This window comes from Bubalus kerabau, chromosome 7 (genome assembly GCF_029407905.1).
Source record: "Bubalus kerabau isolate K-KA32 ecotype Philippines breed swamp buffalo chromosome 7, PCC_UOA_SB_1v2, whole genome shotgun sequence".
Lineage (NCBI taxonomy): Eukaryota > Metazoa > Chordata > Mammalia > Artiodactyla > Bovidae > Bubalus > Bubalus kerabau.
In genome coordinates, this window is record NC_073630.1 from 48,275,052 (window position 1) to 48,291,283 (window position 16,232).

Sequence of the window (16,232 nt, forward strand, 5' to 3'; positions counted from 1 at the left end):
GGATTTATTGCCCAAGCAAAGACAAGGAAAACTTACTCAGAAAATGGCATTTAGGAGAGCTGTTGAAGATACAAGGGAGAAGTGAAGAGCATTCGCAGTGGAAGGTTCTGCTTAAACAAGAGCATGTGGATAAGGATGCCCTTAGGCACATAAAAGAAAGGACGCACACTGCCAGGTAATCTTGGAGGTTTAAAAGGCTACTAGAACATCATTAACAGGATGATATTATTATACAATTATTTATATATCTAAAACCAAAACGCTCCCTTTTTGCACTGACCAGCTGAAAAGAATACTAACTAGCAAATGAACAGTAAACTGTAAGTGGTCTGATGCTAATGAAATATATTTTCCAGAACATTTCAAAGACATGAACATTCAATAATTAGAGCTGAAGCAAGCATAAACGAGGTCAGGAGGTAAACTTCAATAAGTATAACCAGAGTTTAATATTCTTCTACAAAGTCAGTGTGTTGCAGTGGAAAGGCAGGGATCAAAGCCAGGAATCAAATCTAAGTAGCTAAAAGAGTGGAGCAGTTTTAACACACTCAAACTTCAATTTCCTTTTATAACTCTTGCATACTAGTCAGCTGAGACAGAGCCCTTATAAACTATACAGAATCACAAACCACATGCTTGTTATTATATAAGAGGTCTTGTGGCTTTCTAGAATTCTGGGGTAAAAACTGTAGTTCTGGAAAATGTACATATAAATAAAAGTATAAAACATATATTTGGGGGGAAAAATACACTTCATCTATTTCTTCTGGAACAAAATACAATCAATGTAATAAAAATGTACTGCTGCAAACTCTTTAAGTTTAAAAATAATTTTTGTCCATAAAAATTGGTGTTCACATGTTCTCTCTGGGTCTGTGTGACAAACTCTACAACATCTATAAGTAGGTATGGATCTGTGATTCCACAGGTATTAAGAATCAGGTGATGTTCACACCAACTTCGGCAACCTCTGTGTCATTATTGTTGAGTCAATTGCCACCCAAAGTTAAACTCTGAAATCCAAAGTGTTAATAAAGACCTAGAGAAGCACGGCTTTTAGGTTTTTTCCAATTTTTTTAATTAAAAAAATTTAATGGGCTAGAAAGCTTTAAGACAATAAAATAATTTGAGTAGGACCTCCCTGCCCCATGAGAAGTGGGTTTTGGGACAAAAAAAGGGAAAAACTCTTATTAAACTGTACAACTTTGAGCTGCAGATATAATACTCACTAAGGCTAAATAAAACATGCACACATACACACTCAGCAAAAAAAAAACAACAGACAAATAAATGATACAAGTTATCTAGCTGCCTTGGAACCTTAACAGTGGGGTGAGGCAAGCCCTAAGTATTTTCTAGATGTATTAAGTGGCACGTGATCTATTTAGGAAGCGGTCACAACACAAAGCGGTCCTGAATTTGTCAAAGAATACATATGCTACAAACCTTCTAGACTATAGCTTGGCAATAGTGTTCAAAGAGCCTTAAAGAGTGTTCAAACCTCAACGACATAGGAATTATTTCAGATAAATAGCCCAATATATAGAATAAACTCTATGATAAAAAAATCAAGACAATGCCAATTCTAATCTTTTTATATTAAATGTGTTAAGAATAAACTCTCATGTAGATTTATCTCCTTCCCCCTCAATAATCTGCTTTTTAATGGAATTCACATTGATTTATTTCAATAATTCCATTTCAAAGTACTTGAGATGCTCCACTTGAATTCTATTTGGACACAATAATGCATTTAGGTTAAAGAAGTGTGGGTTTTTAGTCCCTAGGGAACTCGGTGGGGTCTCTAGTTCAGTGAGGACATTAGCTTATTTGTTTGTAAATATTCCAGCAGTACCACACTAAGTTATCTTCAGATAGTGGATCATTAAGCCTCTCTTTAAAATTAGAGAGACATCTCCACAAAGGCCATTTCTCTTTTTCATTGAGCAATGTATGCTCTGAGCCATGTTAATTAGTAAACTCTGAGATAAGATACAGAAAAATCAGCTATCTGTATGGACAAAATTAATGAAAATGAAATAAAAATAAAAATAGTTGCTGGATTTAATAACACCAAATCTATAAAACAGCAAATATAAGTCTTAGTAAAAAAAATGCATACATAATTTATTTATGAGTAAATGTTAATGCATGTAGAAAGCAACAGAAGCTTTAGCTTAAAGTCAAATACCTGAACAAATATCAACGATGATTAAAAGAGGTAAAGTACCCACCCTCAAAAATTTATGTACTGCATTCTCAACTTTTCTTGACTATTAGAAAGCTTGAAAGTATACCACTGATGCTATGTTAGAGCACCATGCAAAAAGATCTCAATTATTTGTAAAAGGAATGCCAGTTAAGTACCCAATGCCCATAGAAGTTTACCTTTAATATAGCCTACATTTTAAAACTTTAGTTTCAAAGGCTGTTTTGTTAGTTTCACCACTATCAATTAGAAACTATTTTGCATAAATTAATACAATGAGGAGTAAGACAACAAATGAAGTACTACATTACAAAATGTGATCCAATATAATTTAACAGAAGTATGAATCAAATAGTATTTTAAGTAATTGGAAGGAGACCTTAAATCCCTAACTCTTTCTACATAATTTTATTTATTTTTGTGCTTTTGGTCAGTTATTATTTTTTTTTGAGTATAGCTGATTTACAATGTTGTCTTACTTTCTGCTGTACAGCAAAGTGAATCAGTTATAATATATGCATGCTGTTGCTGCTGCTAGGTTGCTTCAGTCAGGTCCGACTCTGTGTGACCCCACAGACAGCAGCCCACCAGTCTCCCCCATCCCTGGGGTTCTCCAGGCAAGAACACTGGCGTGGGTTGCCATTTCCTTCTCCAATGCATGAAAGTGAAAACTGAAAGTGAAGTTGCTTAGTTGTATCCGACTCGTAGTGACCCCATGAACTGTAGCCTGCCTGGCTCCTCCATCCATGGGATTTTCTAGGCAAGAGTACTGGAGTGGGCTGCCATTGCCTTCTCCATAATATACATATATCCGCTCTTTTTAAGATTCTTTTCCAATACAGGTTATTACAGAGTACTGAGTTCCCTGTGCTATTCAGTAGGACATTATTAGTTACCTATTTTATATATAGTAGTTGTATATGTCAATCCCAATCTCCCAATCTATCCCTTCCTGTAGTTTTAAATTAATTGTTAATATCAATCAGTGACAGCATTCCTGAATGAAAAGTCCCATTCCAGTAAGTGGCACAGTAATGTTTAATTAATGAATTCACGATAGAAGAATTAAGCCTTGGCCTTTACAAATAGAATATTACCAAAGTTACAGCATTTAAAAAAAGAGGACAGGAAAAGCAGCAACTGAATACCAGCTTTTCCTCTTTTCCATACCCTCATATAACCTGTGTGCATCTTCATTACCTTTCCTCTTTCCCCACAATCCCATCAATCCTTTCTCCTACTTTAACTGGACCTACCAGGCCCTGGGTCTGATGGTCACTTACTCATCTTGCCAGCCAGTCAGTGCTTGGTCGTAGTGCATTTCAGTGGTCTCAGGTTTTCAACTAGTACTATCTCCCATAACCAGCTTCAAAATATATGACTGGATGAGTAAACCCTTCTCTATAAACTTCTATAAAAATCGTTCATTATCCCTTAAACATGCGGGGCTTCAAAGTGTTTTCCCTCATAGAGTATGATGCACCACTGCCAAGGGAAGTTCCCCCTCCCACTGGGGTCAATCCAGGGAGGCTATGAGAGTGCTCCTTCAACTTCTAAGATGAAGCTCACTCATGCCAGGAGATAACATGATTTCCCAGCAAGAGATCCTATAGCTTTAGCTGAACGAAAAACATAATTAGTGGATGATGAAGTAGCACTGTGGCTCTTAGTTTTGATTCTGAATTAAAAGCTGGAGATATCCCAAGGTAAACCAAAGCCCTGGAAACTCCAGTGGCCTCAACATTACACATATACAACTGCTGCTGAATCACTCTTTTTAGAAAGACGAAATTCCTCTAAATATTCTAGGATTTACAAAAACATGAAAAGCAATAGCTTAAAAAACAAAACAAAACAACAATTAATTCTATTCCATGGGCTTAAACTGTTGAAGAGTCTACAAAATGTACCGTGTACAGAACCGGCACCAGACTAAACCTAAATTTCTAGTATACTAGTATTAACAGAGAAAAGAAGAGCTCAAATATGAAGTTAAGGTGGGCCCCATCAAAGTAACTCAAAACGGAATGAAGAGAACTACATGAAAAGACAAACATGGTAAACCTTGCTGTATTTACTCTAAGATAAATAAAATCACCATTTTAAAATTAAAAGCACATATACAAAAAACCCATGATTTCAAGAAAAATTAAGCCATCTGCATGGAAGATGCACTAACTCCACTTTATTATAGAAACGTTTAAGAAACAACTATTTTTATACACATCAACTGACAAAGAATGAAGTAAAAAATACTACAGAGAACGAGTACTTTTCAGTCAACAAATCACCTTCAAAATTATATACTAAATTTATCACTTAAAATTTCAAAAGTTTCCCCCCAAATTCTGAATGCAAATAAAGTAACAGAAAATATTTTAACATGTTCTAGAGACAGCACTATGACAAAAATAGTTGCAGCGTTCAACATAATGAAGCTAGGATCAGACTTTTTTTAAAGTCATGTTCACAGTTTTTGATTTGATTAACTCTAAACCTGATCCCCCCCACCAATCAATCTCCTGTTAATTTATATTCCACTAGGCTCATGCAATGGCAACCCACTCCAGTACTCTTGCCTGGAATCTCCCATGGACGGAGGAGCCTGGTAGGCTGCAGTCCATGGGGTCGCAAAGAGTTGGACACGACTGACCGACTTCACTTTCACTTTCATGCACTGGAGAAGGAAATGGCAACCCATGCCAGTGTTCTTGCCTGGAGAACCCCAGGGACAGGGGAGCCTGGTGGACTGCTGTCTATGGGGTCGCACAGAGTCGGACATGACTGAAGCGACTTAGCAGCAGCTGCAGCAGGCTCATGCAAAGATGGGCTTGATAAAGGACAGAAATGGTATGGACCTAACAGAAACAGAAGATATTAAGAAGAGGTGGAAAGAATACACAGAAGAACTGTACAAAAAAGATCTTCACGGCCAAGATAATCACGGTGTGATCACTCACCTAGAGCCAGACATCCTGGAATGTGAAGTCAAATGGGCCTTAGAAAGCATCACTACAAACAAAGCTAGTGGAGGTGATGCTATTCCAGTTGAGCTATTTCAAATCCTGAAGGATGATGCTGTGAAAGTGCTGCACTTAATATGCCAGCAAATTTGGAAAACGTCAGCAGTGGCCACAGGACTGGAAAAGGTCAGTGTTCATTCCAATCCCAAAGACAGGCAATGCCAAAGAATGCTCAAACTACCACACAATTGCACTCATCTCACACGCTAGGAAAGTAATGCTCAAAATTCTCCAAGCCAGGCTTCAGCAATACGTGAACTGTAAACTTCCAGATGTTCAAGCAGGTTTTAGAAAAGGCAGAGGAATCAGAGATCAAATTGCCAACATCCGCTGGATCATCGAAAAAGCAAGACAGTTTCAGAAAAACATCTATTTCTGCTTAATGACTATGCCAAAGCCTTTGATTGTGTGGATCACAATGAACTGTGGAAAATTCTGCAAGAGATGGGAATATCAGACCACCTGACCTGCCTCTTGAGAAACCTATATGTCAGGAAGCAACAGTCAGAACTGGACATGGAGCAACAGACTGGTTCCAAATAGGAAAAGGAGTACGTCAAGGCTGTATATTGTCACCCTGCATATTTAACTTCTATGCAGAGTACATCATGAGAAACGCTGGGCTGGAAGAAGCACAAGTTGGAATCAAGATTGCTGGGAGAAATATCAATAACCTCAGAAAAGCAGATGACACTCCCCCTTATGGCAGAAAGCGAAGAAGAACCAGAGCCTCTTGATGAAAATAAGAGAGAAGAGTGAAAAAGTTAGATCATGGTATCTGTCCCATCACTTCATGGCAAATAGATGGGGAAACAATGGAAACAGTGAGAGACTTCATTTTGGGGGGCTCCAAAATCACTGCAGATGGTGGCTGCAGCCATGAAATTTAAAAACTCTTGCTTCTTGGAAGAAAAGCTATGACCAACCTAGGCAGAATATTAAAAAGCAGAGACATTACTTTGCTGACAAAGGTCCGTCTGGTCAAAACCATGGTTTTTCCAGTAGTCATGTATGCATGTGAGAGTTATAAAGAAAGCTGAGTGCCAAAGAATAGATGCTTTTGAACTGTGGTGGTGAAGAAGACTCTTCAGAGTCCCTTGGACTGCAAGGAGATCCAACCAGTCAATCCTAAAGGAGAAGGACTGATGCTTAAAGTAAAACTCCAATACTTTGGCCACCTGGTGCAAAGAACTGACTCACTGGAAAAGACCCTGATGCTGGGAATGATTAAAGGCAGGAGGAGAAGGGGATGACAGAGGATGAGATGCTTGGATGCTATCGCCAACTCGATGGACATGAGTCTGAGCAAGCTTTGGCAGTTAGTGATGGACAGGGAAGCCTGGCATGCTGCAGTCCATTGGGTTGCAAAGAGCAGGACACTACTGAACAACTGAGCAAAAATTCTAGGGAGAAGCCAAGGAACTGAAGGAAAAAGTACTTTGTGCCAAGTGATTTAATCAGGAGAAAGACATTTGGCCACCTTCCTCACCCTAAGCAACCTTCCATTTGCTAAGGAAGAATTTCCCAGGGACATGGTAGCAGTACCTGTCAAAAGATATGCAGAACTCTACACAAATACATTTCCTTCTATTTACTTTGGAAATACAGATAACTATGTAGCATACAATTCAGACCACAATCACCTGTAACTTATTCCTTGAATTATAATTCAATACAATTTGATATCTCACAGACAAATCTTTCAGTATCAATGCAATGTTTATAGAGAACATTTCAATGTTACCTTTCTTCCAATTGCTCCATTCTGTTTTTTTGGAGGTGGAGGCTCAAAGATGCGCTGTTGCTGCTGAGGTGGGAGTGTGGAGTATAATGGAATGATTTTGATGTCACCAACTTCAGGGCCCAAATCATCAACCTCACGCTTTATTCTCTTACAGGCTTCATCGATTTCCTACAAAATAAAAGTTTAAGTGTGCAAACAGAATGAATACATACTGAAACATTTTAAGGATTTACCATAATCCTAGTTCTATGCATCTTATTTTAGTCATCACAATTAATTCAGATTTCACTGGGATTTCAGAAATAATCCAAGAAACTTTGATTTCTCTAGTCACATAAACACACAATTGCCTTACTGACATTCCACACCCTTTTTTCTTAAGAGTCAATGTCCTAATTAATTCTCAACAAATTGTACTAAAATTGAAATTTCTCACCCAGGAATATTTAACTGCACTCATAACCTTTTCAATTTTCACAATCTATAGGAAATTGATGTGCAAGATATTTTAAATAAGCCAATTAGGCTTTAATGTCACGTATCACTAATGCAATTATATGGAAGATTTGCTTCATTGTGCCTAATGAGAACACACACCTCTACAGTATCAACATAGATATTTAAGAACTAGGTTAACCCAAATATCTTAAAGCCTCTTCAAAAATTTCCCTAATACACAAAACAATTCCAACACATTTGCATTTAATTCCAGGTTTCAAGAGAGGACACAATGAATACTGGGAGGGTGTGAGAGACAGAGAGGTAGGTGAAGGCTCTAGGGGATGGGAAAGGGACTTTAACATGGGAAAGGAGCTATATTTAAAATTTTACAGAAGCTTTAATTCAGTTAAACTCAGAAGTACGCTAAATGATTTGGCAGTATGGCCAGTATCAATCAGAAGTTACCCTTATTGACAAATTATCTTTTATTCAAAAGACAGAACAATTTTTAAAAATTTACCAAGTTAAACTTATTGTATATTATAATCAAGCTAGAATAATTTTCCTTAAAATGATTTCTTAACTAAAATGAAACTTTGTTTCCGTGTTAAAAGAATATATGTAAGAACAAAAACAAATTTTAAACCAATTTAAAACATATCAGCTTCCTGGAGTATTAATAAGGTCTTAAAAACTGACAAAGAAAATTACTAAAGATATTATATACCAATTTCCTTTGAGGTATACAGTTTCCAAAAGAAATGAAAGTTTGCTATTCATTGAAAAAAAAAAAAAAGAAAAATATTTTTACCAAAAAATTGCTTTCAAATGCTGTATCTAGATTAGAATGCCCCCTGCTGGTATACAAAAACAAAATTAGATCTTAAAAAAAAACCACAAACACAATATAAACCCCAAACTATATATATATATAGTTCTTAAAAACATATATATATTATCTCGTATAGGAAAACTGATGCCAAATTCAGAATATTTTTCAATTCTGTTAATTCAGAAGTCACCAAATACCAGATTTTATATAGAAAATTAAAAGCCCCGAATTGTGCATTTGCAGACTCTAGAAATTTTAACAAGATTATTCCAAATTTATTTGAAACTATCTGCTAAGCATGTATGGAGCTGAAACAAAATCACTACTGCATGTGATATAATGACAACTCTAAAGAGTGAGGAAAAAAAAATCCCACACTGTTTGTTTTTATGTAGACAAAGTTCTAAACATTATTTTTTTAAACTTGGCAACAAAATTTTCCCTAAATTTAACTGAACTTTCAGAATCAACATTGACAGTTCGAAAGACCAGAAAGCTCATTGACATTCATCAGCACAATGCAATCTTCTGCTTAGTCATGAAATGAGACAAAAGTTCAAGAGTTTCTGAATTGAGCAAGACTTTCAGCTCCAAAAGCATCAATATATATATTAGCAAATTAATTTAGACCCTACTAAAGAATCTAAACTCCTACATGTTGAAAAGACTAATTTCACTCAATGAAATTAAAGATGAAAGAATGTATTGCTTAAAGAATGAAGAGTTCAACATCTTCAAGTATTTATTTAAAACAATTCATATTTCAATTACAATCATTGTTACCAAACTTGGTAGCACAGCTCCTCTAGGGAGTTCTACTAGGAACACCTGGTTTAACAGATTAACAACAACGAAAAAATCAACATTCACATTTTCCAAACCTTCACTAATTAAAACTGGTCTTTCCCCTCCCAAATTAACTCAAGGGACTATAGAAACACTATTGTTTACATGGTCAAAATGGTAATATGGTTGTCATTTTTAAGTTTTGAGATAGCTAAATTTTATGGGTACTATTCAAATTTATGGAGATGGGGTACAGAACTCCCAGAATCTATCACTTAACTGACCAAATAAAAATAACAGGCTCACAGACATGAGGAAAATAGTAGTATTGCTACTTTCTCCTCAAAGGTCTTCAAATTCCTCAAGACTAGCTAGTCGTATAAAAGAAACTTAAAAATTCAACAGGATACATGAGATAATTGGAGCTTATTCCTTTCCTTTCCCCAGCTGTGGGAGAGCTGCCAAAGTATCAGCCACAGAAATTCAACTCACAGAAAAGCATTTCAGGTCCCCAACAGAAGGCCATCTGATATTTCTTATAGAATTCTAATGTGCTTGACTATCTAAACATGATGATTATTTTGAACAGCCGTTTAAAAAAAACATGCTACTCACTCTAGAGAAAATGAGAAACTAGGGACCAGACACCAAAGAACAAAATGAACACAAATGCCTCAACACTGCAAAATATAAAAAAATTCTTCCATTCAAAATGCATACACAGACTAATAGGTTTATCTGTAAAAGTTAATTTGCAACACACTGTATTTCCCAAAAGAACAAGTATGATTCTTTACTGGGAATGTTTGCAAACTGGGGGAGTGTATCTACATCTAGTGGGTAAAGGCCAGAGACACAATAAGAACCCTACTACGCATGGGGTTCCCACAGCAAAGAATTAATCAGCCTACAACATAAATAAGGACTTCCCTGGTGGCTCAGACGGTTAAGCCTCTGTCTACAATGCGGGAGACCTGGGTTCAATCCCTGGGTCGGGATGATCCCCTGGAGAAGGAAATGGCAATCCACTCTAGTACTATTGCCTGGAAAATCCCATGGACAGAGGAGCCTGGTAGGCTACAGTCTAAGGGGTCGCAAAGAGTCGGACACGCCTGAGCGACTTCACTTCACAACATAAATAGTGCTGGAAAAAACAGAAATAGTACTGGAAAAAAAAATTCAAGGATAAAAAAATTACTAAACAATTATAGTTCTTAATGCAACCATATTTAATTAAATATTATATATCAAGCATCCCTGCAGAATTTGAACACTAGTTACAGTTCATATTCTCCTGGAGGTTAGGCGGTCACATAGCGCACCACTGATTTTGATTATGTGAAAGAACTAGGGCAATTTCCCACTATATTATTTAGGGTGCTGTCACTAATGTACCACGGGCATTAAAATAACTAAAACATTCACCTGGAACAGTGACTTTTAACCTAAGAGAACAGAAAAATGGCCTTTAGAGCTTGTTAAGGATGCAGAGGAGAAGGCAATGGCACCCCACTCCAGTACTCTTGCCTGGAAAACCTCATGGATGGAGGACCCTGGTAGGATCCAGTCCATGGGGTTGCTAAGAGTCGCACATGACTGAGCAGTTTCACTTTCACTTTTCACTTTCACGCATTGGGAAAGGAAATGGCAACCTACTCCAGTGTTCTTGTCTGGAGAACCCCAGGGACGGGGGAGCCTGGTGGGCTGCCGTCTATGGGGTCACACACAGTTGGACACGACTGAAGCGACTTAGCAGCAGCAGCAGCAAGGATGCAGATTCTTACAGTATTTCATCTGCAAATTTCATCTGTTTCAGCAAGCCTGAAACAGGGCCAAGAACTTGCTTTAACAAATTCCCCTACCCAAGGCAGGCAATCCACTGACCACACCTGAGAAAAAAATGTTCCAGAGCAGGGATCAGATTTCTTACTATAAAGGGCCAAAATTTTTTAGGCTTTGCATCCATATACCACCTCTGAAGCACATTCTTTGTTTTCATGTAAACCCTTAAAATATGTAAAAACAGTTCTTAACTATCAGACCACACAAAAACTAAAACAAGAGGGTCAAGCACATGTAACTAAATTAATTAAACTTCTATAAAATTAAATTTTAGTTCCTCCTCTCACTAGCTGCAATGCAAATACTCAAGTCCATTATATTGTTGCAGCTACAAAAACTAATAGTGTGGCATCTGGTTTCATCACTTCATGGCAAATAGATGGGGAAACAATGAAAACAGTGACAGACTTTATTTTGGGGGACTCCAAAATCACTGCAGATGGTGACTGCAGCCATGAAATTAAAAAATGCTTGCTCCTTGGAAGAAAAGCTTTGACAAACCTAGGCAGCATACTAAAAAGCAGAGACATTACTTTGCTGACAAAGGTCCATCTAGTCAAAGCTATCGTTTTTCCACTAGTCATGTATGGATGTGAGAGTTGGAGTATAAAGAAAGCTGAGCGCCAAAGAATTGATACTTTTGAACTGTGGTGTTGGAGAAGACTCTTAAAGAGTCCCTTGGACTGCAAGGAGATCAAACAAGTCAATCCTAAAGGAAATCAATCCTCAATTTTCACTGGAAGGGCTGATGCTGAAGCTCCAACTTTGGCCTCCTGATGTGAAGAGGAGCTAAGTCATTGGAAAAGACCCTAATGCTTGCAAAAGACTGAGAGCAGGAGAAGGGGGCAACAGAGGATGAGATGGTTGGATGGCATCCTTGACCCAATGGACATGAGTTTGAGCAAACTCAGAGAGATAGTAAAGGACAGAGAAGACTGGTGTGCTGCATTCCAATGGGTTGCAAAGAATCAGACATTACTGAACAACTGAACAGCAACTATATTGAACAGTATAGATATAAAAACATTTCCAGATGTAAAGGAAGTTCTAATGGAGTAGCACTGTTCTAGACACTTACTCAGAACAGACTCTTAGATCAGACCCTACACCTGACCTAGCAAATAAAAATCTGCAAGATTTCCAAATGACTGGCATATATATTAGTTTGAGAAGGACACTGTAGAAAATTCACAAAGCCTATTACAACAAATGACAAACTTTCAGAAAACCTCTAAAAGAGTTTATTTCATCCCGATAACTCACTGAGCTTACTTAAGCCATCAAGAATTTCATAGCACACCTGTAAACATCCTGATAGAAATGAGTTTAGAAAATGCTGCATGTGAGAATAAAATTCCTATCTTAAAAACAATGTGAAGTCTAAAGAATTTCAGCCATTCCTTCCAGTTCTCAATAGACACATGCAAGAAGACAAAAACAAAACACAAACACTTGTTTTGATGGTAGATGGGCACCTGAGTTACCCAAATTCCCTTACAAACTAAATTACTGCCTAGAGTAACCAGATTTCATTCATGCCTCAGCAGAATGGCAAATTAGCACAAAACCACTTGCCACTCAGGTCTCTCCAAAGTTGAGATTAAAACTGCTAAATCTTGAAATTCTAAAAGCATTTAATATTCTCAGGATATCAACTAGAACACAAAGGCTAACGGCATAAAAGGGTATATTCCTAGAGTACATAGATAAAGGGAGTTATATACTTCATATATAAATACAATCATGCTGAAGAAAAACTTTATAGACACTGGGATGAGAAATACATGGTTAATATATGTTGGGTTCTTAAGTTTAAAGTTGTTGTCTAATAGAAATAATATAAATAAGGAAGCAAATAATGACAATACCTCTTGACCAGTTAAGAAAAGTAGCAGATCTCCTTCCTCCTCTTCACACATATGAATTTGGATCACGGTTCGAATTGCCGCTTCAAGATAATCTCTCTCTGGTTCGGGAGTATAAAAGATCTCAACAGGATGTGTACGCCCAGGAATAGTTAAGAGAGGACAGTTATCAAAGTAAATCTGGAATTTTCCTGCATCCAGAGTAGCACTCATAACTATAACCTGAAAAGAAAACATTAAATTATTTGAAGCTGTCTTCAAAGATTGTAAAGAGATGAGTAATGTTTACTGCTCCATATATATCAACTACGGTGTCTCTAGTGGCTCGGAGAGTAAAGAATCAGCCTGCAATGCAGGAGATTGTGGTTCTGTCCCTAGGTCAGTAAGATCCCCTGGAGAAAAGAAGGACTACCCACTCCAGTATTGTTTCCTGGAGAATTCCAAGGACAGAGGAGCAAGGCGGGCTAGTCTATGGGGTCACAAAGAGTCAAGACATGACTAAGCAACTAACACTTTCACTCTTCATAAATAAACTACCATATATTTTCATGAAGCAACACCTTAACAACCAAAGTTTATAAAATTACATAAAAGGAACTGATAAAAGACATCAATATGCAATATGATTGCTACTATGCTATTAAAAAAAAAATGACAACCTCGCACACAGGGAAAAATAAAGAAAGCAAAAAATAAAATAAATTAAATCAGTGGTACAAATATTTCTCCATTCTTCCAAATCATCTTTACTAAGCATAAGTTCTTCAGAAAATTTTCTAAAACAAACAGAGGTTTTCTATACTACCAAAAAAGCCACAGCAACAAAAGGTTGTTCAGGTGCCGGCTGCATGACTGTGTGGTCACCCTCTCTTTATTTAAATTACACATGACAAAACCCATTAAATAGAAAGCTCTCCCATTAAACATTCCACTATAGAGTTCTTAATTTCTACTTTGAGTTCCTCCCTCGAAATTTCAACAGCTCATAATGTTTAACCAGTAATAGTACTCATAGTTATTCAAATATATTCTTAAAAGTATACATTTAACTTTTTTATAGTCAAGTCAAACTCAGTATCAATTCTTTTAAGACCCAGAATCTTTCTCCCCAGTGTACAAACCTCTGTAACACATACAATAACACTCAATACTAAGTTCCAATGAACTGCACACATACAATGCAAAAAGGGAACTTCAGAAAATTTGGGAGACAAAAATGTCCACACAGTCAGTCAGTTTTAAGCCCTTATCAATACAGTAACACTGGCCAGGGTTTAAATGGTAGAACAGATGGCAGGCGGGGGTGGGAGAGGGAAGAACCAAGACCCTAGGTTAAGGGAAGGCATTTCTGAGGAGCAGTATGTTCTGGATACAGTTATTCCACTCTCCAGCACTATGAGTTAGAATGAGTGAGTTTGTGTTAGGACAAGAACAGAGATTTGATCCTTAAAGAAGGTGTCCCCTGTACTTAATAAAAGGCAGGGTGAGCACAAGGTTTAAAAACACCATGACATAAAATCATTTAAAATGAAACAAAAAACTGGGTGGACTATATAATGAAATGATTATAAACATATTACTAAGAAGAAGTATATTTAAAATCTAAAACAAAGACACAGCAAGAAAAATTAAAAACAAAGTATAAACCACTGCTGGTACTCTCTGTATTTGCTTTTATAGGTGATTATTTTTATAGTTGTAGTGATCAGCATGTACTCCCTTTTAAATATATATATATATATTCACATATAGGATTTTTAAAGAACCAAACAAACTAATTCACCTTTAAATCTGATCTCTGTCTAACAACCTCCTTCAGAACACCCATGAGAATATCTGTAGCCAATGTCCTTTCATGAGCCTCATCAAGAATTATTACACCATAACGCTCCAAGAGAGGGTCATTCATTGCTTCACGAAGTAGCATCCCATCAGTCATATACCTATATTGACAAATAACATGTTGGTTATTTAGTGCGTTTAAAGTTTAAGACATAAATATGAAATGCAAAGACATCAGATAAATATAAATTAACCCTTGTTCAAAACAAATGTTATTATTTCATAATCAATTACAAAATTAAGCTTCCATAAAAACGTTTTATTGAATGTATCAAACAAGTTATACATTATCAAATTCTGTCAAATGAGACTGCAATACCAAAATGCACTGAGAAACAATGTTAATCTGATGATGACAGAATTAAACACATTTCACACAAATGCCAAAGTGAAAACGGTCACTTAAATAAATTTCTTAAAAGCAAAATAAAATTTAAAATATTCAACTTGCAAAAACAAAACCAAGAAACCATTTTAAATTGCTTTATCACATTATAGCACTAAACTGTTGTTACTTCCTTAAAACTTCACTAACTTCCCACTTAAGCTAATAGGTTCAAAAAGGGCTGAGACAGCATGAGTCTACCATCTTTTTTTCCTCAGTCCCATCTAATTCAAAAAAATGATGGTAAAGAATCAGAAAAAGGAATACATTCATGGAATGAGGAGCAACACTACGCTGTGGAAATGCTGATGAATTACGGAAAAGACAAGGCATACAGCATTATCTCTATCAATGAACCAAAGAGGAAAACTAGGTTTAGGGATGGTCTGAGAGAATCCAGGCACTCAGATGAAGGGTGGTGTGAGGAATAATTTGTATGGGTCAGTGACTCTCCTGTCTGTTCCCTTCTGGCTGCTACTGTCACTAATACAAAACATCCTGCATTTGGCACTTGGACAAAATGAAGTCTGCTTGCAAATGCTGAAGTCACTGGCCATTCAGTTAAATACAAATCCATGGTTTTATTTACATAATTAAGTATAAAAATCTGAAGTCATCATTTATGACTTCACTATTCTGGCTCTATTTTTCACAAATTAATCTAATCTTTCAAGGACCAACTTTGTATTTTTAGCCAAAACCATCTGTTGAAGCACTAAGTTCAACAAAATGACAGTGTACAACCCAAGTGAAGCCTTCTCTTTATTCTGCCTAAACTTAGTTGTAGATTCAGACTTTTAGCAAAGAAATACATCTTTACTTGATATATTTTATGCTTCTTTCTTCTTTGGTCCTATTTTAAAAAGGAAACAATCACACTCTTGACACTGGCACAGCACTACCTGCAAGATTATTTTATATTAAGACCATGAAAGCAAAAACAGAGCCAATTAAACTATGACTCAATGCCTTAACCACAGTGCATGCATCAGCTACTCTAGTCTCTACATGTTTTGAAATATCTTGATCTATGACGACACTTGGTAATTTCTCCTGCCTGCAGATATTACTGACACAAGCTCGGCAGTCCTTTTGCACATTATCTCAGTAGCAAAACATTAACACAGTTTCATCTACTTGTGGATAATTTCCTTAGTTTCAACAATACTCTTTTGCTTTGCAAGGCAAAAAACATGGATTGGTCACTCTTTGAACAATATCTGCTTAAACACTATCAAATTTATACCCTGTTGCTCAGTTTCC

General features: G+C 36.6%; 1 protein-coding gene across 1 annotated transcript in view; it reads right to left on the minus strand.

The window, feature by feature from the left end:
- Nucleotides 1-16,232, minus strand: part of DHX15 (DEAH-box helicase 15) — a 54,334-nt gene that overhangs the window by 12,395 nt on the left and 25,707 nt on the right. Inside the window, exons 4-6 of the mRNA XM_055588153.1 lie at nucleotides 14,526-14,685; nucleotides 12,746-12,964; nucleotides 6,977-7,144 (exon numbers count right to left, since the gene is read on the minus strand). Coding sequence (XP_055444128.1) covers nucleotides 6,977-7,144; nucleotides 12,746-12,964; nucleotides 14,526-14,685 — 547 coding nt within the window. The remainder of the gene's footprint in view (nucleotides 1-6,976; nucleotides 7,145-12,745; nucleotides 12,965-14,525; nucleotides 14,686-16,232) is intronic.